The following is a 25,641-nucleotide window of genomic DNA, read 5'->3' as shown; positions in this document are numbered from 1 at the left end:
GGTACACTTGTGTACAAAAACGATCATTTTTAATTTAGCAAAAAAAACTGCGATTTTTATAACACAGATAAAAAACTTTTTATTTTTTATTTTAAAGATATGTACAATTTATTATTAAAATACATTTACAATATCGCAAAACAAAAGCTAAAAAACATTTTATTGAATCAGATACAAGAATATCATTGTGTACAACAGTTACGTAATATTTATATACAAATGTATAATAATTAATATATTTTTTAAACGAAATTTGATAAGTTTCCACTACAAATAACATCAACGATGGCATAAAGTTGTGGCATCGAATGACATGAAATAATAAAAAAAATTATAAAAATCATTTAAAATGACAACACATCTATATCCATTTGGCTCATTTTTATTATCATAGATATTTGTGTCTTGCTTAATAAACAAACCTACTTCAAATTTATTAAATAAACACTATCCTGTGGCTTTAAAAAGAAGGATTAATCTTCAATGTTTTCTAGAATAAATATAAAAATAATTTTCACAAAAGTTGATAAGGTACAATATTATGGTTAAACTGCAATTTTTAAATATTATGCTATTTTTATAATTATAGTTATATTATTTACAATATATAACATAAACACATAAGTTTATATACAAAGACCACAAATTATTGTGCTTCATACCACATTTATGTAAACTACTTATAACATTAATTTATTATCCTCAGAGGCCGCATTGCCGAAACAATTTATTTGGCCAGTATATTTATAAACGATGCATTCAACTTTTAATTCAATATATGTTATTTTTATTATTGCAACGTCGATTCAACAAAAATCAACAAAATTATTTGACATTTACATTAGGTATATAAAAAAATATATTGTTTCAAATAAAAATAAGCTCTTTTTGTCATGGCAACATTATATATTAAACTAGCAACCCGTCTTGGTTTCGCAAGGCTGAAATTTATTAATAAAGAAAATGGAAAGTGCGCTTTGCATAGATATATTTAAAACGTTTATTCATTTAACGTATGTCAATAATGACAAACATGAATAATAATTTTTACTGAGAAACTTAGATCAACCAATCCACGCCTTATAAATTCAATTTGGATAATTTTCACTGGTTCTAGGTCAATTTATTTTATTGTTAGTTGAGTCATTTTGAAGAAAATATTTATAAAATTATATATACAAGCCTTCCTCGTTTATCGCTCATTAAAAACGAATAAAATCGGTTTAGAATCAAAAAGCGGAGATACAGACAGTAACAGAAAGCGACTTTATTTTGTACAATTTACAGATTACATAAAACAATAACGGTATCATATTTTTATTATACCTAACTTTATTTAAAATTTAATACGTTTAAATTTTATTGTTGAATCGACAAAGAATCGAAATAATACTGATAGTGACAATTTATTGAGCAATCTATTTTAATATAACATTTTAACGACAAAATTTTATATTAAACCTTATGTACTTAATTTAATTATTACTAAAAAATAGTCGCAATACGTATTTCAATAGGAAAGATGTTACATGAATTTGATTTAGAATGGAATTAAAATCAGTGGTCCTCTAATAGTATGGTATGTATTTGGGGCAATGGGTCTATTGAAGAGGCCATATTTCGAAGATATATATTTTCTATTCTCGGACCAAGAAATATATTCGGCCATATTTGATAGTCACAAAAAGCCAACTAGTTATTAAAAGGGTGATACAGTTGCGAATAAAGAATATGTATATATGTATTTAGACTTATATGTATAAATAATTAAAATATTAACTGTAATTTATTCACCCGTAAAATAGCGAACTTGTAATATGGCATGGATACAAAAATATCTGTAAATATTTGTAGGAAATAAACAGACAGAAATAACCCATCGCTGGGTTATATTCGGTCACCTCTGCAAACACAAGATTAAGAACATGAAAGCTCAGTTAGTTTTGCATACCACGGCTATAGTCACTGGGCCATGTCGATTCCTAATACTCTTAATAATATAAATAAATGCATGAGATTATTATATTTTTTGGTCAGAGAATATAACCAATATTTGATAAATATTTTTGTATTACTTTGCATAACAAATGTAATGGCAACATTAATCGCTCCATGAAAACATGCTACTAAAACGTATAGAACAATACTTGTAAGCGAAAAAATCAAAAATATAAAAACTGGATATAAAACGACCCCACCCTACCCTGTCCTAAAAACATAAAATCAATTCCCGTAAAAGGAAATTAAGAAAATCATATTTGAACAAAAAATAAGCAAAAAACATTTGTCGTTATTTATGACCAAGACTTTGTACATTCATTTGATAAACTATTTTAATTATTATTATTCATTAACATTGTATTTAACAATCCACCGTAGTTTTATACAGCAAATTTTCACAGTTTGGACTTTTAGCATTATTAAACGAACGTATAAGGAAGGATTAACATTATATAACAGACAGTTTATTGTACTTCAATTATGTGATTAATACTCAGTACTGCAAATCATATCCAGTCCATTCCATGAGTCGAACGAATCATAAGTGACAAAATATACGTATCTCATTGGTATTAACCAATGAGCGCACACGGGCGAATTTCTTTGGGAGTTCGTTTCGTGGAATGGACTTCAATTAACTCAAGTAATATCATCCTTAGTAAAATATCATCAAATTGAATAATGGCCTTACTTAAGAAAGGTTAAGCGGGTGTTTAGTTAAACATTGTTTTGTCTCTTTCCGTCGTCATTGATTTGACGTATGAAAAAAAATGAAACAGCATCGTTGAACTAAACACCCTCTACATATCTTTTATAGGGCCGTATGAATTTACAATTACTACTCAACTAAGACAACTTGACGAAAGCATGGAACGTATAAACTCCTGTCTAACGCGAGCCACCCCCCACTTACCGCCTCAGGTAACGGTTTTATAACAATTTTTTATTTATTCTGCTGAAGTTTGATATTTATAATTCCGTTATTAAATTTTTATTACCCGCTATAATTTTATTTTTCGCAGTTCGTATTCAAAACTTGTGACGTGCATTTGCCAGTCGTCTACTTGGTTTGGTCGCGTTTAAAGCGTGTTACACACATAAGCGGACATTAATCGTTAAACCCGGGCAATTAAATGGAATATATATATTCAGGAGCGAGAAGACCGCTCGGTGTAACCACACAGCCGGCCCCCACAAGCCAATTCTGCGAAGGTATGCCGAACGGTCTCCAGTGTTGTGATTATTTCTGGTAGGTTTGTTGTTCGACAAATACTGCCAAATCTAACGTGCTCGACATAAGTGTGTAGCACGTTTAACCTTATTGAATTAATTAAGAAAAAAAATAATTACAAAACAATTTTTTCTAATGAGATAATGATTTACCTATATTGTTGAATAACGGTTTTGGCTGATATCGTTTAGGCGGGACACGTCTTCGCTACCTGTTCCTTCTCCGAAGACACACGTTGTATCAACTCGTCCGACCATCGGTGAGCCGTTCGGTCCACCGTCGACGGTACTGTTAGACATTGTACACCACCGTACTCGCAAGCAATCTGTAATATACAAGTCGACATTATAATTACAAGAGAATTAAGGAATTAATAAATACAAAAGAGAAAATAAATTTGTTAATTTCACATTTACCAATTACAATTGATTTCGTCTAATCGAAAGTAACTCTGTCTGTCCGTTGCTCTTTCACGGCCAAACCACTGAACCGAATTTGGTGAAATTTTGTATGAATCAACCTTGAATCCCAAGAAAGTATATAGGATACTTTTGTATACCTAACGACTAACTCCTAAAACGCAAGCGAAACCGCGGTCGACAACTACTTGTATTAATATGTCATGAGTATTTTAATTACGAGTTGCGGAGAACAGTCCAAACGCGTATGTGTGGAATCCCGCGCGTTCTGTCAGCAACATGATAAACACCAAGTCAAGTTTAATGGCAACACTACAGCGTTACTATTAAATTGATCTATTTAGATATTTAAGACTCCTCCCCTTACGTGACTTATTTTGAGAACCCTGCCATTACTACTTTTTGGTACATTCCTCAATACCATTAGACATTCAAATAAAACGAAATCACAGATACATTAGCAGCCTGTAAATTTCCCACTGCTTGGTCAAGGCCAAAGAGAGGCCCTTTGAGAAGGTTTGGAGCATATTCCACCACGCTGCTCCAATGCGGGTTGGTGGAAACCACAGATAATACACGAATTATTTCGTTATCACCCTATCGAACTTCATAATTGGCAGATAGACCGCTATCGGGCGGTAACACTCTCTGTGCTTACCCTATAGTGGTGTAGCAGCGCCCTGTCGGTGGGAACGCCCACGGAGCTGGCCCCGGGCGCCAGCTCCCACACGAAGTGGTTCCCCAGCTCGACGGCGTCCCGCGGCCGCAGAGCGTACTTGCTGCGGTTCTTCAGCGCGTGCGGCGCGGCCCAGCGACGAGTCTTGCGCGCTGTTACCAGTGGCGCTGGAGCTTCGGCATCGTCCTGTAATCAAATAATGCAATTTGAACCCATTTATACATAATATTATCTTAAGTTGTCATTATATTAAATTTTGCTATAATCTACATTATTAAATAAGACGATTTAAGTATATAATATAAGGTTATCTACCGATGCTTTTTATTGTAAGATGATACATATCAGAAAATGTTTTCTATTGCAAATTAGCAACATTTACGAATCAGATTTACTTTAATACGGACCACAGTACGGTTATAGATACCACTATACACGGGAATCCTTCATGATATAACAAAGGTAAAATAAGTGATTACTTCTTCTAGCAAAAATATTAAATTCAAGTCCATGTCGTACCTCCCATCGAAGGTAAAAGAAGGCGTTTCTAAACAAAAACGCGGAAGGCGCCTTTGAGGGCGGGTTGTACGCAGCTCTTAGAGCCGTCAGCAGCGCTGGTAATGTTCTCTCACGCCGCGGCAATATGACCTCATCTACATCTATGACGAGAAGCCAACCCGCCGTCGACATGGACCGGTACAGACAATCGTTAAACGCTGCGAATTGTCCCTCTGTCCTGAAATGTTAAATACATTTTTTTAATAAAGCAAGCTTGAAAAAGGGAAACTTTTTTATGCCTACCATCTGAAGGTCAACCCCTTAGACACAATCGCAACCGCGGACGACAACTAGTTGCTTATATAATATTTTTAATCATCTATCTTCTTCGTGTACAATGTTTATTTTGTACCTTATAAACCGAAAAAACTTTCATCCGATTGAGAATAAGCTTTGTATAGTAGTTGATGAAACACATACCTAATTTCCACTTTTGACACAATGGGTAGCTTCCAAGGTAACAAAGTCACAAGACCTTTTTTGCGATAGTGGTCCAATAGGCAGGCCACCTGTGCACTCAGCGACTCATTGTACATGTAGAAATGACTGACACCCAGGAGACGGTTCAGTTCGAACCATTCCACCAGCCATTCGTCCCTCGAGTACGAGAAATGGAATGGCTTGACGCAAACATGTAGAGTTTCCTGGAAAAAACATGACAACGATTTAAAACAAAAAGCAATACCTCGGTCATATTTTAAATTTTAATAAAACATAAATCTTTTTTTATTATATAGTTATGATGTGGTATATTATATGGTATATGTAAGTGGTCACCACCGCCCATAGACAACACCGCTGTACGAAATGTAAACCATTCCTTACATCGCCAATGCGACATCAACCTTGGGAACCAAAATGTTATACCTGTAGTTACACTGGCTCAGGAAGAGTACCCTTCAAACCAGAACACAACAATACTGCTGTTTGGCGGTAGAATATTTGATGGGAGATAACCTACCTAGATGGGCTTGCACGAAGCCCACCAAGCTTGCACCACCAAGAAATTATTTCACTTTATAAAACACACGGTTATATAATCTTAATAATAATAAGTAGGATTTTTAAAGAGATACTAAATTACGACAAAAATCGCCTTTCAACAACATTTTCAGAAACTACATACCTATATTGAAATATTTTGCAAGTATTCTGATATAGATTTATTAGTAAAATAAAATAGAAAAATCTGTAAGAAATAATTTAGTGTTAAACTTTTTATAGTTTTCAAATATGTATTTCTGACAAGAGTCAACATAAGAGTCATGAAATTAATTTATGGATTTTATTTTGAACTATTATTACACCCTTGTTAGTATATTTGATATAATCACTATTACTGCAGGTCTTTGGCCTATATATAAAAAAAAAAACTTCAAATATATTGAACAATCCAGGAGTTAATAATTGAGTTTAACGTATTTCCCACAAAGACTACTTAGACGGTACACGAAGCAATTTATTGGTTGCAATATCCGAGTAAATAGCTAATAAATAATAAATAACGATCGTAGGAATTACATGGAATACAGGTTAGCGTTCAATGGTCTTTTTTATATATTCATAGAACATGCACGATGCTCGTTTTAGATAATCTCACAGCTTATCGATATATATGCTTTACTATATGCATTCATTCATGCACTTAAACTAATGAGCATTTTTATTTTTATTTAAATAGAAGTATATGAATTATGCAATACATATATATGTATGTTACTGTAAAAGCTCGAATTTTAAGGAATCTTAGGATTTACATGTTAGGTTAGGTTAGGTTGGAATGGTAAGGGGTGCATGTCAGTCGCCTCCTCGTGGCGCACCCTGGGCAACGGGGCCGGCTTGAGCTTGCTCGTCGGGCACGGCTAAGACTGACGTGGTGGGATGCCGCGGGGTCGCTCCTGGTACTTCTCCGACCAGCTGAGTGGACTGTGTAAGCGGCCTCGTTGGCAAGAAGGGGGGGGGGGCGCTCGTTATGAGCGTCGGAGGAGTGGTCGTACACCGGTGGTCAGCGGCGGAGCCAGTCATCCTATCCGCCGCAGGGCGTCAGCCCTTGGCGCCCGGCCTCCAGTGGCCTCACGGACAGGGCATTAGCGTGCCCTGGCACGGGGCATTAGGCCCCGGTTGAGTCCCACATACCCGTCCCGGTCCCCCGACCGGGCGGCATGCGTAAATGCATTTCCTCCTCGTAAAACAAAAAAAAAAAGTTTGGAATGGTAGAAGTCCGCAAAAGTCGTCCCTTTATAATCAAATACTTACATTTACCAAATCATGTCGGTAAATCTTAGGTTTTACAGGAAAATTTTAAGATTTATCTTAGTTCGAGCTTTTACAGTAACATATACAAAACATTATACATGATTTTAATTTATTTGTTTAAATAACATTTTACATTTCGACGTTGGACTGATATGACCAACTGCACAAGATTTTTTCTCAAAATAAAAATAATCTTTATTCAGGTAGGCTCACAAACTCACTTTTGTATCGTTATATTATAGTATTGAATTAAATGTTAAGTCATCGCTGAAAGTAGATTATTCTCAGTAGTTACTGTTTGCCAGCATTTCAATCACAGAGTATGTCAATAAAGAACACTCATATTTACAATAGCATAACTAGGCATTGTGTGCTATCCCACTGTATTCACTATCAACTTCGAGACTCCGGGCTACCTAATAAGTATTACTTAGTATATCTCATCAATAATCACTTATTACTGACCACTGAATTTCCGAACTTATAAAGTAATCACTAGCTAAAGAGCGTTTGTGTGCTAAAGGATATTACAACACTAATGACTTTTTAGTTGACTGCACACCTTGGGAATGAAATGAACGCTTCCAGGCTGTTTCAAATAACTAAAATATAATTATTATTGTACATGCAAAATGGAAAAAAAAAAAAAAATATCCCGCTGAGTTTCTTTCGCCGGTTCTTCTCAGGTCCGAGGTGCTAAATTCCGAACCGGTGGTAGATTTTTGACAATCAATAAGCAAGTGTAAACACTTCTATATTGAATAAAGATTTTTGATTTGATTTGATTTGATTTGAACACGATATTCAATGATATACATTTGTTTACTTTATGATTTACTTACTTTATACTTTTTATTGTACACCACAAAGAGCAAATAAATAAATAAAACATGGATACAACCTATATAAAAGAAGCGTTCAATTTCGATGTTCTAAGATAGCAACCTATGTTTCCAATTCCTTGTGTAATATTCTCTCGACAATTGTTGGATTTTCATTAATATTCAATTGGGAAATTTAATCATAAAAAAGTTAATTATACGTTATATTATTTAACTATATTTGTTCGAGATTTCATTTGAGCCGAGATGGCCCAGTGGTTAGAACGCGTGCATCTTAATCGATGATTGCGGGTTCTAACCCACTTTCATGTGATGTAATTTGTGTTTATAATTCATCTCGTGTTCGGCGGTGAAGGAAAACGTCGTGAGGAAACCTGCATGTCTAATTTCAATGAATGCTGTCACATGTGTACCCACTACTTGCATTGGAGCAGCTCCAAACCATCTCCACAAAGGGAGAGGAGGCCAACAGTGGCAAATTTACACGTTGTTAATGTTTGTTTGTTTATTGTTCGAGATTTAGGTAGGTAACCGATTTGCGATTTATTAATGTACATATTACCTAACATCATAATCAAATATCAGATGCATAAACAGCATATATACCCTATATATGCTGTTCATTTCCCTGATATATCAAAATAACTTGGAAAATTCTAGAAAAGTTTTCATTGAAACTTATAGGATACAAAGTTGTACCATCAACGTCAAGTTAAATGAAATGTACTCAAGGCTTCATCTATATAGATTTCCGATAGACTGAATTTCCGTATGAGTTACATTATTTTATTTCAAATATATAATCCTAATTAATATTATAAATGCGAAAGAGGATTTGTTTCTTTTATAAATAAATAAATATTGGACAACATCACATACATTACTCTGATCCCAATGTAACTAGCTAATGCACTTGTGTTATGGAAATCAGAAGTAACGACGGTACCAGATACACCCAAGACAACATAGAAAACTAATGAACTTTTTTTGTACGTCCACTCGGCCGGGAATCGAACCCGGAAACTCGGAGTGGCGTAGCCATGATAACCGGTGTACACACTACTCAACTTCGGAGGTCGTCAAATTTTGTTACGCTTTCACGTTCGTACTAGTCAAAGGTCATCATGAAGATTTGCATACACGTTGTTAGGGATATAGAAAAGGTCAACGAGTACATAACACCTGGAAACACCCCCCCCCCCTCCTCTTACAAGAAAACGAAGCTGCGGAAGGAAACTAGTTAAACTATAACTGTAAGAAGTTCGTAACTCTGCAATAAATAACATAATATGTATAAATGTATATTAATGACTTATTTAAAAGATTTAAATATTCATAGGAGTCAGCAGCAATACTAAATAAAACTACACGCAAGATTAGAGGTCACGCAAATAAAGGCCAGTTGAGCTAATTCAACGTTTAACCTTCGTATAACAAACAATTTCCGTCCTATCGATGTATAGCCCTTTATTATTCAACTGTTGAACAAATTCATTCTTTAACCAAAAAAATATACGGGTTGGTATAGAAACACGTTTAAGCAGAATATAATAAAAATGGGTAAATCTTGAAACCGTGATTTTCGTTTAAAATCTTCATGTTATATCCACTGAGCTATTCAGACACATAAAGCCTGTGTATCAAAAACTATTGATCAAAAATAATAATCTTACGTTTCTCGTTTAACATTTTTAAATATTCGTGAAGCTCGTGTGAGAGACGACTTCGAAGTAGTGCAGTAATTACACTAATTGTCACGCTCCGTGAAACGTATGCAATTATAGAGCACAGCACGGCTAAGCGCCGTTAATAAACTATGAACAGATATCATTGTTTCTTTTTTTTTCTTTGTGAATGATTTGTTTAAATTTCCTTGCATAAAGGATATGTCATAGATAAAACCATGTTATACAGGGCATCTTCAGGTGGATGGTTTAATTTAAAGTAATAAACGTGTAGATTATAATAGTTTTTCAGATTTTAGTCAAAGTTTACGGTCGCAGTGTGAAGTAACCCTAATACCTTCCTGAATAAAATAGCTATAATATTTAGTGCACAATTAATTTATAAATTGGACTAGTTCTGACGGTAGCGCATAGAACACCACACTACCCCCAGCTTCATAATATTAACTAGCTGTTCCGGTATCATTGCGCTAAATTTGCATTCAATGAACCGCCTCGCCATTCTACTAAACGCGCGCCGTTCACCAGCGGCCTTAAACATCAGCCAATTCACTTTCCTTCCATAGAATAGGATCATTTGATTTAGACTCTCCTTTTTTTAATTGTGTGAAAATAAATCGATTCTATGCGGACTTTTGGAGTGTTGGTTTTAAGAAACTGAAGGCGTGAAGTGTATACATATATATATACACTCCAAATATAAACAATTTCTTACCTCAATGCCGCTTTTCGGCTCTGTGTCTCTCACAGTCAGCAGGTTAGTTGGCGGTCTGTTTGGAGCTGTACTGGCCACTAACGACAATGAAGCGCCGACTGTTTCTTGGGGCTTAATCCCTGAGTCACGCAACAAGCATAACACATACGTAGCACTGTATCTTAGGTTCCAATTTTCACGAATTGGCTGAAAATAAAGTTATATGTGATTTTATTTCTAATTTTACGTATCTTTTAAAACTTTTTAAACTATTTATACAAAGAAGAAATTAAGATTGTCTGGTTGTACGTACTTATGTGCATAGGAAAATAACCATGCATAGCAATAGACTTTCGTCATTATGTTTATAGGTATGTTTCGTTATTAAGTACGTACTTTCATTGTTATTAAATTGTGTGAAAACGCTTTTAAGAATATTTGAATCCTGATATCGAAATCTGCAGCTTTACATAGCCAACAGATTAATGACAGGTAAGTAACAGCCAATAATTCGCAAAAAGTAGAAATATTTAAGAAAAGCAATAAATATTTTATAAATAAATGATCAAATATTACAAAAGCCAATTCCGTATACTAAATGTTTTCATACAGCTTTCTTAAGCCTCTGTCTTTGACGTTAATGACATTCATTCTGATAGAAATAACTTACTTGTGTGATTTATGTTTAAACGTATAAATTTTGCTGCTGCAAAAAAAACTGAATATTCGCTGTGTGAACTCTTAAATTAAATTAAAATTCTTTTAATATTATTTTTAATCTAAATCTTTACACAGATTTTATAAAAGAATTTATGCGCGGCAAGATTAATTAATGCACCCTTTTAAAAATTTCCCTTTAACAAACTAACCTAATTTTAATAAAAAAAAAGTTCAGATTTATAATTAAGTCACGAAGAGCGAAAGAGTAGTATTACATTTATTATAGTTAATACTGAACCAAGTAAGTAAGGCCGCATTTATTCTAAGTACGCAAAACAGTATATTACCAACCGATGGTAAGTCTTTACTTAAAAGGTTAAATGAAATACATCCACCAGTTCTCAATATATATTCTATCGGAAGGAAAACAGTATGAATACGTACACATGCTAAAAAAGCCCAATTGCCTAACTTTTAATGACTGTCCGTCCCGATTTTGTAAGGGTTAAATAAGGGTTTTCCCTAATTGATCCCAAAATATATTTCAAATGAGATATATAATTTTGCCGCGATCTATTCACGCGTGTGGTACTAATACATCGTACAAAATGAAAGGCGTTTTTTTTCTCGCGTTCAAATATATTTGAATATTACTAAAACTGCTGGTCCGAATTGCATAGTGTTAAAAGCAAACTTATCTACATATATGAAATGTTTAAAATCAATATGTATTTTTTATTAGCATAAATGCCGAGTGACTGAAACTAAAATACAGTTGTCGTCATTTTACCATACATTTTGAATATAACAATGTTTAAAGTAAATTAATAAAGAAACCATTCCGAAAATTTTACAATATTATATAATAAAAATAATTCAAATAGGAACAAATTTGAGTTTTCAAACTAAAGGCGTATATTTATTTTTAAGTTGTGGCCGTTCTAATAAGTACCTATTAAAATATATGGATATCAATGTAATCCTCAGTAGAGGTACCAAAACCGACAAAGTAATATTCAAATCAATTCAATTCTTCGTTTAATAGCTTTTAGTTGTGCCGACAGGGCACAGATTATTTCGCCTACGTCACGGAGGAGGAGAAGACACAAAAATATTACCTTGACTCTAGCCTTAAGAGTGACAGTGCGGTTATCTGACAACCACAAACGGCACATGACAGCGTCCGCACCGCGCGTTTTTGTCGCTGCGATAACGCGCACTGCGGCCACGGTGCGTCGCTCCACGTAAGCAGAGTACACGTAGAATCTAAATCTGTAACAAATACAGTTGATATTTAAACATTTTATCCAATAATATTATTATATGAATGTTGATTATGAGTCGAGCGTCATTTTCTTATATTTAATATAATATGTAAACTATATATATAAAAGCGAAATACCACTCTCATTGATTAATCACGAAATCTCAGAAACTATAACACCGAAAAACTTGAAATTGTGCAGTTAGGTTCCTTATTCTGTAGAAAATCTGCTTAGCATCAGCTAACGGATTTTATGAAACTCCACCCTAAGGGGGTAAAACGGGGGTTGGAAGTGTGTGCTTTATAAATTTTGCGTGGGTAACGCCGCAGGTTCAGCTAATAAATAATATATAGGTATGTATCACATCTTCACCAAATCCGTCATTTCAAACAATATTAAAGAAATTGATTTATTGGAAGAAATTGTTTTTTGACAATAACCTAATTTTAGCTATATTTCTTTTCCGACGATCAGATTTTCTTTTAATACTTTAAATGACTAAAGGCATTGGTCGACCGATGATTGGTAATTTAATAGGATGAGGTATGGAGAACAGTTTATACTTCAATAGAATATTTTTTTTTTTATGGCATTGGTTGGCGGACGTGCATATGGGCCACCTGATGGTAAGTGGTCACCTCCGCCCATAGACAAAGGCGCTGTAAGAAATATTATAAATGTATAAAATATGTTAAATCATTATATCTCTCTAAGGTAAGGTAAAGCAGGGAAATCACGGCAAAATATAAGTAGATCAAAAGAAATGTTTCTTTTTCAGTTACCAAGACAATACTTTCATAAAAACACACCGGAAGTTACCCTAAGTCGTATAAATCCTCCAATCCGAACTAAAATAACGTGATGGATTAATCTCCTTAAATCCTCTTCACTAACAGTAGACAAAAGCTTATCCTGTAAAACAGAAACACTACCGTAGGGGTATGTGCAAGCCCGTCTAGATGGATACCACACACTCAACAGATATTTTACCGCCAAAGAGTAGTACTTAGTATAGTGTTCGGGTTTGAAGGGTGAATGAGCCAGTATAACTACAGGCACAAGGAAAGTAATAATTTAATTCCCAAAGTTGGCGGCATGCGCGATGTAAGGAATGGTTAGTGTTTCTTATGATAGATTAATGTCGGAAATGCAAACAACAAAGAGATGAGAAAAATGATGTAAATTTTTTAAAACTATACAGCTAAGGAACATTCTTTAAGACCCAATTATTAAGCATTTACAGAGTCAGATACAATAGACATTATGTGAGACCCAATTCATAATTATTTTCCTTATGACATTGTGTTTATAAAGACAGCTCTAATATCTTACAGCGCCATTGTCCATGTGTCGTGGTGACCACTTACCATCAGGTGACCCATTTGCGTGGCATAAATTTACTTGCTTTATTTTGAATGATACATTATTATAAATAATTTAAAGCCAAGAAAAACTATGTGTATTTTTCATTAAAAAAAATCTGTTCGTTTAATGTTACTTCAAAATTTTTAAAATTGGAATATTCAAACATATAAATAATTAAATAAGTATTGCCTATAAAATTAATAAAACCGTCCATATATCACGAATGACGATTTAATTCTTGAGCTCATTGAATATAAATTAAAAAGTTACAAACGTGAACGAATGAACGAATAAAACGATGATAATACAATCCGTATTACGGCTGCGGTTTCAGAGTAAAATTAATTCAAATCTATTTACACCGTTGATAATGGAAAATCGATTCTCGTCGGTAACTTTAATTAAGTTACAAATTCTGTGTATGTTCTGATTATCATATTAGTAGATTACAACTTTGTAATTTTATACATTGTTCTCATATATTGTCTTAAATTTGACACACTTCCAATTTACAACCCTAATCTGGATTAGAATACCGACCGCTGAAATCATGAAAGGATAAACTAATACTAGTAACCAGACTAAAATAGACTATTTGGAATGAATTTCGAAATTTTATATTATATTGATGAAAACTGACATAAAAAAAAACAAAGTAAATGATAATTTATTCCTCGATATTCTTAAATACAATTTTATTTAATATAGAAACAGTTCACTTGATTATTTATTGTCAAATTAGACACTAGCACCGGTTCGAAAAAAAAAATACCCCGATCTGAGAAGAACCAGCGAGAGGGTCTCAGCGGGAATTGTTTTTCTTATTTTCTGTTTGTGATCATTGTTCCTATTTTTCATATACACTGACATAGTGTTATGGAATAAATAACAAACCAAATTTTCAAGATAAATTAGTATTTACTTCGACATTGTTATAGATAATATTGGCTACGTGAGTAGGTATACCGTCTTCGACATACGCCTAACATTAATCCACTTATGAGGGGCACCTGTCATCGATCAATCTTAGTTGCTTAGATTAGATTTTCACAGCTAGTTGTATATAACACATTGAAACATTGAAGAAAATATATGTACTTTTACTTGGTGGTAGGGCTTTGTGCAAGCTCGTCTAGGAAGGTACCACCCACTCATCAGATATTCTACCGCCACACAGCAATACTAAGTATTGTGTTTTGTTTGAAGGGGGAGTCAGCCAGTGTATCTACATGCACGAGAGACATAACATCTTAGCTCCCAAGGTTGGTGGCGTTACAGAGCTACCGTCTATGGGCGATGGTGAACACTTACCAGCAGGTGGTTCATTTGTCCGTCCGCCTGCCTTAAAAAATGTACATTGAGTAGAAATGGCATATCTACAATTACTACAAAAATTTCTGAACAAATATTTCATAACACGTCCTTTTGATCTGAACTCAATATTATTTTTAGATAAAATATCATACCCTACAATGCATTTCATAGATATTCGAAGTAAGTGCTGTTGCCATTTCTATTTCCCTTTATTCTGAGGACCTATTATACAACGCTACAACAGGAAATGGAAAAGTACTCATTCAACAGCAACGAGCATCGGGAAATTGTTCCTCGCTACCGAAAATATCTTTCCGTGAGAAATGTGAGGAAACGAAGATATTAGTACTTCATCTCCAGGCTTATATTTCTAGTGTTAGTGTTCATATGACATATTTTAAAACTTTGAGAAATACCTGTATAAGGTTGAATTTTTTTAAATAAACTTAGCTTTATTAGCCAGCCGAATAAATTGAAATACATTTCTAGTTGTTGCTTCATTAACACCAGTTAAATTTGGTCTATCATCTCATCAAAATGTATTATATCAAATTTGTTTTTTCCGCCAGAGGCTTCGCCCGCGTCTGAGGGTTGGTGGGAACAGGAATTACTAATATTCCTATTTACCGCTCAAATTTAGACTTAACTCGTACTAGTAATGGGAACGACCTTCGAATCAGTATGTTTTTAACAAATTTAAGATATTACTTTTCTTACAAACATGGTTTTGATTGGTTTTACAAATGTTTGCGTCAATTTGTAAGTTGTAAAATATTCATGAATATTTCTTACGCCTTACGTTTCTTTAGGACTAATGACTGCCGTGTGTTTCTAGCAGATGATAAAAACTGTTGTTTTCCCATGGGTATCAGACGAGCTAATTAATGGTTTTTGATAAGGTAGTGTATCAATACCATGTAGCACTTATGTATTTCAACTAGTGTAGACTGACCCACTAGCAAAGGCCTTACCAAGATAAGATTTTGCCAGACAGCCATAAGTCAACCCAATCCTTTTTCACGCAATGTAAGCCTCTGCTTTGACCCTAAATAATAATCAGGATAAGCAAATGATAATCATTTCGAACACCAAATGGTATTGACGTAATAATTTAATGACCACTTACGTTCCATTCAAATCATTAAAACTGATTTTTATAATAAGAATCCATATAAAGAGAAATTTTATATGGCCTTCAATAGCGTCTTGTTATGAACATTACAGCGTGGGTAGAAGAAATAGCAACGCTAATATTATAACATAATCAATATTGAACCAGGAGATCAGTTCGGCCGTAATATAATAGGACATCCTACTCGGGTCCCACGTCTTTCAAATAACTTCACTATAGTCTCATGTAGTTTCAGAATTATCCCCTGGTAAATTTTGGATCAGGTATTTATTTTTACTTTTCTTTCGTTTTTCCAGCCGGAATTCGAATGTGTAAGCTTAACAAACAGATTTTTCGTTAACCAAACTTGCAGCATCGAGAACACATGGTGTCATTTTGACTAAAAATAGTGCGAAGTTTTCTGAATCCGCCAAATAATCCTGCTTATTTTACTGATGAATTATTATGTATGGCACACTTAACATTTGCATGTGGTAAAATATTCTCTTCAGCATTTAACTGAGATAAACGTCCTAAAGAATTCCAATATAGGAGAACAAGTTTATAATATACAGCGGACAAGGAATTTGAAGACGAACTTGGATCGACTGTGAATAAACTGTCTTAATGAGGCTGATTCTTTCAGAAAAATATTTTCCACAGTACAGCTTCACCAAAAATTTATAGTCAACACAGCAGGATCTTGCGGAAATATGTTACATATATCACAAAAATTGAATTGTTTTGTTTTGAGACAATAAAGTTGTTTTGTTCCGTTATGCAACTTCCTTTGATTCGCTGACTTATATAAATAAACAAATACGACTACTAGCTTTCCGCTGCAACATCGCACGGATAAGGTAAAAATTTGCTCCATACACCAGCCATCCTTTGACATCTTTATTGTAAGGACATGATAAACGAATCTTTAGTTGGTTGTAGGGCTATATGCAAGCAAAAGGCCAAGCTTGGGTAAGTATCACCCACTTATCAGATATTCTACTGCCAAACAACAATACTTAATAGTTATGTGTTCCGGTTTGAAGGTTGAGTGAGCTAACTACAGGCACAGAGAACCTTACATCTTAGGTCCCATGGTAAGTGGCGCATTGGCGATGTAAGGATTGTTAAATATTTCTTACAGCGCCAATATACATGGGCGGTGGTGACCACTTACCTTTAGGTGGCCAATTTGGCCGGGGCCCAATTAATGTTGTAAAAACTACCATAATATTAATTTCGTATCATGAGATAGATTGATTGATTGATTGACAGTTGGATGGTTGATTAAACAGTTTTACTATTTACAAATAAATATATCATTATCCATAACGTCATTTCGTGTCGAGTTTTCATTCAAATCCATCAAGTGGATTTCGCGTACCTGATATGTATAATATATAGATACATATTAATCCTTGGAAAAATGTTTCATATAAATGTGACTGTTCCAGTTTCATCATATGTAACATGACGTAAACATTTTTTTAGGATAAGAATATAAGTTTTACAATATAGATACAAAACAATTTAAAACGTAAAAAAACACATTCGGTGCAAAACACTGTTAAAAGGCAGGCACAGCGTTATTTTCATATAATAGTAGATACAACTTATTTAACTTACATATAAGTAACTAAATTTAAGATATTGCATAATTAAAGCTCAAGAGAAATAAAAACAAGCAAGAATTCACAAACAAAAACAAACTAAAAACAAAAGTAGCAACAACAATAGCTTGTTAACGTCCCTCAACTGGGCTCATGTCTCAAATCCTTTTACAGGAGACGGGGTTTGGAGCTTATTCCACCACGCTGGAATGCAATTTGGTGACATTTAGCAGTTTTATATCCGACGCATACAGGATGTTTATCTTCATTGCCGTGCTCGAGATGAATAACAAATATTAACTAGGCACATGAAAATTCAGTAGTATTTGTAAGTGTTTGAACTACTGGGCCATCTTGACTCTTAATATCTACCATATGAAAACTAATTGATGCTGTCTCTCTCTCACTCTCTTTCCCCCGGTCTCTCTCTACATATTCAACACCATTTTAAGCCGACACATAATATTTGTATACAAATGCCACTTTTTAGTTCACATTTTGAAGTAGGATAACATGTCGTCCGGATAATATAAACAAGTTAGACGCTGTTGGCTTGAATCCAGTGTAATGCAGTCAATGTTAAATAGGTTAGCCATGTCATTTCGTTTATAATATTTAACATTAAACGACTAGTGAACATGTGAACGCATACGCGTGTGTGTTTCGCACGCGGGCCATTTTTAAACGGCAACTATTTATTTATTTGTCAAATATCTCTACATACAGTATAAAACAAAATCACTTCCCGCAATATCTACGTTTAGATCTTTAAACTACGCAACGGATTTTAAAACGATTTTCATGAATAAACTGAGTTACTCAAGAGGAAGGTTTGTATGTATAGTATATGCATATTTTCTATATCGTAAATCTATATTCAATATAGAAACAACTATGTATATAAAAATAGGTTAACAATTCAGTTCCCTTTTCTCCTCTATTTGTCAAACATATTTTTTATTTTGCTTCATTTTCATTGAAGCTTTCAGTTTCAAAAACAAACGCTACAAAAATCACCATACGTGAACGTATTATAATGAAATGATGATTTCTTCAAATCAATAATTGTCATGACCGAATATAAAAAAGCAATTAATTCAATTATCTTTACAATCTGACACGCTTCAGACAGGAGCCTTCTTTTAAGAGTAGGAGTACTACTCCGAGTCATAGCAATCCATTACACGTGCAAGCAATATCTCCCTCAGACGTAAGACGAACTGTAGAGAAAAAATCAACTGGGCTGGGATTTCATATGAATTGGTTTGGAACGAATATTTATTCGCATCATCGTATTGTATTCTAAAATTCGTTTTTTTTTTAATGTTATAATAATTCTTGACAACTACTTAAATTATTTAAATCGTGACATTTGTAATTTTAATATTCACGAGAAAAGGGTTATTTTATACCTAGACTTACTTGTAATGACAATGATTATATATCTTGCAATAATAGCCCATAAGCCCAGAACATCTAATTTGAATATTTTTCATATTAAGCTTTCCAAATTATATTGCTATATATAAGCTGCATTAAATATGCAAAATTAAATTTTACACAATTCGAATAGGATTTGAGAATATTTCTCTCACAATTTACAAGTAATCATTTGTACATTAAAACCACGACAACCGTTATGTGTATTCCATATATGAATTATTTCTAGACACTTCTGTAAGAGGTTCAGCGACCGGAATAATATTAAAGTTTTGTACTTATTGAGATTTCTCTGATTCTTGTATTCTGAAACACCGCAGCACACCGTCCTGATTTTAAAGTATATAACTTTAGTAATAACGCTTTGCCTTCGGTTCCGTGCCGCTAGTATAATATTACTAATTGTCACTCGCCCACTTCTCTAGGCTTAAATTGAAACACAACATTTTGTTGATTAATCGTAAATAAAAAAGTATTCAATGCCCTATTACAGTACGTAACAGAGTTTTATTGTGAATTACATTCCAAACGTCAAAATATAGAACATTCGAGCTTATATAGAGAGTTTATTTCCATAGAGCAAATTTTAATAAAAAAACTTTTACTGTTCGATTAGATTTTTTTATAATTGAAAAAGAGAGCTGAAGATCAATGAAAACAAACGATACTCCTACACTTAGTACCACTCACTAGAACCAGTTCGTCTTAAACGAACTATTTGCTACAGTTATAAATTAAAATAATGTATAATTATTTAAGAGAAATCATATATATCTTAAAATGGATTTATATTCACGACCACTTAGTACCTAAATGTTCGATTTTAAAACACAAAGTCGAGTTTAGGTTTTAAATCGTTTGGACTATCTTTAACGACACTAAAGATTTATTTTGGCTAATAGTATTACCCAAGAAAATTTTACAGGACAGTATTGTTGTCCTCCTCATGAAATATATTAAATCTTTCTAAAGCTGTAAAAGCCTCGAAATGTTCCAAAACTGGGCAGAGACTATGCTTCTCTTAAAGAGAAGGTTTAAAGTTTAGAAGCAGCTACTGTCGCTCTTATACAGATTGTAGATTTTATGTAACCGTGATTTCCTCACGATGTTTAATAATTAATTAAAAAGGAACACATATTTTCAATTATCCAAAAATATATATCTCAAACGACAGACCTAAGTTACAAATCATTTGTATTTCTTTCACACTCCTTAACTCAAATTACCTTTTATATTTACCCATTATTTTAAACCTAAAACGTTGCGACTTATCTTTGGAAGATAGATATACCTATTATGCCGTCGAGAATTTTCCTGTAAACATTTTTAAAACTCTCGATTCAGTAGGACATTACTTTGATGTATCTCTTATAGTTTAGCTGGCGTACGCCATGCTAGCGAACTAAAACAAGAGTTTATCGACTTGAATACAAAACATTAAGTGTCTACTATAATAAAACAATTAAAGTATTACGTACACTAGCTGCGGTCGCGGCTTCGCACACATAAACACACATTAACAGCCTGTAAATGTCCTACTGCTGGGCTAAGGCCTCCTCTCTCTTTGAGGAGAAGGTTTTTGGAACATATTCTAACACACTGCTCCGATGCGGGATGGTGGATACACATGTGGTAGAATTTCGTTGAAATTAGACACATGCAGGTCTTATTATAAGCCTTATTATAACAGAAACAATTTATTATTGCCTGTGTTATTTCTGGATAACGTAGCTCACTAATACTAAAAAATTATTAAAATCAGTTCAACAATTTCAAAGTTTATTCATACAAAGAAACAACTGTTTCATCTTAATAATATTATTGGCTGTTACCCGCCCGCTTTGCTGAGCAGAAAGGGGGGAAGGAACGGAATTTAAGAAATGAATGGCCTATCTACCGACGATTCCGCGTCGATTGATCATGAGCTCATGCTGTTCAGTGGTTAACAAATGGAAAAGATCTCTTTTTAACACGACAGTACTAAGTATTGCTGCTTGGAGGTGGAATTTAATATAATTGGGTGATACTTACTACTATGAGCTATCATAGCACCCTACCACCAATTATTAGCTCGCAAAGCTAATATTATACTATTTAAATATAGCAAATACAATCTCATTTACTTTTCAGTCTAGTGAACCTTATATCTATTGAATTTCCAATAACGAGTTATGATGAGACAGTATTGGCATATTTTAAATCTATATATATATCTACATTAATACGTGTATAGAATTGTACAAATTAAAAAAAAAACACGTGAACGGAGTACTGTGATTTAGCATAGTTAAAGTTTATATATAGAAGGACTATCGAAAGCAAAAATGAATACATAATATCTGTAACAAACACATACATACATATATGTATATATCATGCCTGTTGCACCTCATGCAACTTCTGTTAAACCAAATGTCAAATATATTTATAAGTTTTGGTATACAGTAAAGAATAAATTAATATATTAAATACCATTATATTTTTTAATTTTAAAATTGTACTTACTATTAATACAAGAAATAAGAATAAACTTGTAACCCCTATTTTCCGTTTGCATACGGTACAGAGAAGGTTTTTAGGCAATGTTTAAATATTGATGATTCAAAGACGCTTCACTGTGAAGAAGAACTTGAATAAAATACATTTGATTTCATTTGATTTTATATAAAATGTCTATGATTTACGTTCGTTCTTAAATAACACGTCATGTCAAACTTAAAAAATAATAATTACGTTTTTTACAAATTTTTGAGGTTTTTTATTATAAAAATAACAATGAAATTCAGCTGAGCTCCATTTCCCTATCTTACGGATCAATAGATCTTAAATTTGGATTAGCAATTAATTTTGGTCGAATTTCGACCAACGGGCGACCGCCAGTACAAAATATAAATCTATATTGGTATATTACCCGTTTGAGGTTAGTTGAAGTCGACAGGTAATTCACGTTGTCAAGCGAATAATAAAGTATTTTTAAATATTGAAGTTATCATTTCCCTCTAGAAATCGCTGCACCATATAAACTTTCATACCGTTCATCCGACCACCATAAAAATTAGTATACGCATACTTGGTATACATTAACGCTACCAACTTTATTGTTACACGAGACTACTAACACATAAGTAAATTATAAATAATACTCATGTACAATATCTGCCAAATGTTGCAAGTGATAATATAAAAAACCGGCTAAGCGCTTATCAAACTCGCACACGAAGGGTTCCATATCTATAAAAACGGCAAAAACACATCTGTCGTATGGGAGCCCCCTTAAATATTTTTACTCTTTTTTTTATTATTTGCTATAGCGACAACAGATATACATCATCTGTATAGTTTTAAGTGTCTATCTATCACGGTTCATGAGATACAGTCTGGTGACAGGGGGAAGACGGACGGAATGACGGACAGACAGCGCAGTCTTAGTAATAAGGGTCTGTTTTACCCTTTGGGTACGGAATCCTAAAAATGGAACCAACACAGGAAATAGAATCATTGACGTGCCTCTTATAGTATTAGTTACTCCCGTTTCACAAAGCTCCTTCCATAATTCTAATATATTACGTCTTTGTTACTGTAATAATGAATTGTATTCTTGATACCAATGATATTATAGTATGACAATCAATAGGAAAAATAATAGCTACTTGTTAAATTTCGACACAATTTTTCCATAATGGCTCTTAGTTTTAGTACTTAAATAATAATCGATACAATTTTAATGAAAAATAATAAAATATTCATTTAATTAATAACATTCGCCTTTATTAATAAATTAACTATTAAAATATACTATGGGTTCTTACAAACACTTTTGAGTTAAAAAGATTAAATGTAGTTTTTAAAGTAATTTATAAATTAACAAGGAATATTTGAAACTAAATTTACTTGTCGCGTATATGCATATATTTTATTAAGTATTGCTGTTTGGCGGTAGAATATCTGTTAGGTATATATATATATTTTTAAGTTTCCGTCTTCTCTTTTGATTTAATTCAACGCTTGTGTTGTTTTTCTTTTTGATGCAAAATATAAGCATAGTTTATGACTTGAAATATGAAACGAATTTGGTATTTTATTTTCAACGACACTTATTAACTAAGTTAGGAACGATTTTAATGAAAATGTTCAATATAAAATAACTTTAAAAAATCATAAATAATAACGATGCAACTGAAAATACGCTCTCAGTGTGGTCTTAAGTTTGCATCGATTTTTAAAAGCTGATGGGACGACAAATCCGAAACGAATGGAAGGAGTTCAGGCCAACCGCTTTAAGTGCTTTCTGAGGCACGGGAGTGTACACAATGCTAACATCCAAACTCTTACGACAGAAAAACCCAAAACTTCGGTAACCAGAGTTTGAACTCACTACATCGGGTTCCGGTCCTTTATCCAAGCAACGACGAGACGAACTTCCAACTTTCGTCAATATAAAATCCAGAAAAAGTTTCATTTGAAAAAAGAAAACGCGACAGACAGCAGAATAAAATTTCGATTAAAGCCGGTATGTTTTAGTATTTAATATTTTTTATAATATCAAAAACCTACTGGTAAATTATTAACAGACGTGACTTTGTTACTTTTTTATCAACTGATACAATCGAAATGTATTTATTTGTATATAAAAAAAAAACATAAAGTTAATTACAAATACAACATTACAGAAAACGCACACAAACAGTTAAAATTACTTGTCTGTTTACACGAACATCGGAACAAATGAACGAAATTATCGTGAAATCAGCTTTCATCACGAAACAATCCTATAATTATTTGTTGGATCGATACGTATAAATATAGAACTTAATGTAAATTAAACTGGCTGTTACTAACGGCTTCATCCGCTCCATTAATAACGTTCTCGTTTTAAGGTAGACGTTGGTAGGAATTGGTCTCCACCGCCCATAGACATTGGCGCCGTAAGAAACTTTAATCATTCTCTACATCTTCAATGAGACAAAAATCTTGGGAACTAAATTATTATGTCCCTAGTGCCTGTAATTACACTGGCTCACGCATCCTTCAAACGGGAACACAACATAACATAGTACTGCTGCTTGGCGATAGTAAGAACTATCGATAGTTTGACTATCGATAGTTGACCTCGACGACTATTCAGGATATCGATAGTACTGTCGATAGTATCAATAGCTCCCCTATTGATACTATCGATACTATTGACACGTGACAATACTATCGATAGACTATCAATATCTACTATCGCTAACACCTTAACTATCGATAGTCTATCGATAGTCTATCGATAGTGGACTATCAATATGCAACACTAGAATATACGCTGAGTAGGTTATACCTATCCAAACGGGCTTCCACAGAGCCCTACCACCAAGTCCCTAATAATAATTTCGCATTTTTGTGTAATTCTAGAGACGAATTACTGTGGCGCTGTGGATCATTTACGTGCATTTTAACTTTATGGTACTTTTTTAATCTTGAGAGACAATTAGGAAATATTCATCTATTTCTAGCACGTACTCACATAAATAATCATCTACATGCAAACTAGCCGCTATCGGAGCTGACGACTCTATTTACATCAAATATATATTTACCGTAATTCACATCACTTCCCTTCATCGTCTATGTCCTTATCTAGACACAAAGCTACCTGGATCTTATATTTCACTACGATCATTCCAGTAATTTAGTCATGATGATGTAACAAAAAGATATAGATAGTTTATATAGTCTGATAGTCTGACGCCACAATCAAGTTTCATCATAAGTTTCTCTTCCCAGAATTGGACTACAGTGGCCAACCTCAAGCTACCTTCGACAATTCACCAAAACTGACGTTTATTTATTATAAACTATCATTGATCTCTCACTAAAATTAACAGCATTTTTTTGTTGTATGTCTGTAAATTATTGAAGACATATTTATTCGAACAAGTTAGTAACTCGTTTATTTCTTACTTCATTTATTTACTTGAAAAACAATTTTACTATTTGCTGAATACGTGCTCCGCGTACCTACGACTTTTCATTATTATTATTTTTTATATTCTTCAATTTTAAAATAAATTAACCCCGTACGTTATTTCACAGTCAAAAACTTTACTAATTGAAATGTGAATGCATTCTCCTATAAAAATATTAGGATTACTAAATACGTCAGGAGTTAGGTCGGGTTGCTGAAAATTTTGGGTCAAAGTCTACCCTCAAGGCTATTTGACGTTCGCGGCGTTTTATAAGCACATCATTAACTGTGTCCCTTAACGTTTTCGAGTTATTAAGCCGGACGAGTTGAAAAGCTATGGATCTTGTGTCCAATGCGCTAACATTATTGGCTTTTAAATTGGCCACAGCTTTAGTTTGCTAACGTGTCTCTCACTTCCTTTCGACTGGATACAAACGAGTATCAATATTTTCGTTTTTTAAAGTCGTCATATGCATTGATTGAAGCTATTGTGGGTGTTGATATCTGTACACACAAATGGTCATAATAAGGAGTTTACTCCACTAAATGAAAATGAGTGTACAAAGG

General features: G+C 33.5%; 1 protein-coding gene across 1 annotated transcript in view; it reads right to left on the bottom strand.

Annotated features, from left to right (window-relative positions):
- Positions 1-347: 347 nt before the first annotated feature.
- The window catches only part of LOC113395082 (uncharacterized), an 84,036-nt gene continuing 58,742 nt past the window's right edge, over positions 348-25,641 (bottom strand). Inside the window, exons 3-8 of the mRNA XM_026632634.2 lie at positions 12,141-12,294; positions 10,384-10,569; positions 5,306-5,529; positions 4,847-5,063; positions 4,310-4,513; positions 348-3,557 (exon numbers count right to left, since the gene is read on the bottom strand). Coding sequence (XP_026488419.2) covers positions 3,420-3,557; positions 4,310-4,513; positions 4,847-5,063; positions 5,306-5,529; positions 10,384-10,569; positions 12,141-12,294 — 1,123 coding nt within the window. The 3' untranslated portion in view covers positions 348-3,419. The remainder of the gene's footprint in view (positions 3,558-4,309; positions 4,514-4,846; positions 5,064-5,305; positions 5,530-10,383; positions 10,570-12,140; positions 12,295-25,641) is intronic.

The sequence above is a fragment of the Vanessa tameamea genome, chromosome 9, assembly GCF_037043105.1.
Source record: "Vanessa tameamea isolate UH-Manoa-2023 chromosome 9, ilVanTame1 primary haplotype, whole genome shotgun sequence".
Lineage (NCBI taxonomy): Eukaryota > Metazoa > Arthropoda > Insecta > Lepidoptera > Nymphalidae > Vanessa > Vanessa tameamea.
This window is presented reverse-complemented; position numbering and strand designations above follow the sequence as displayed.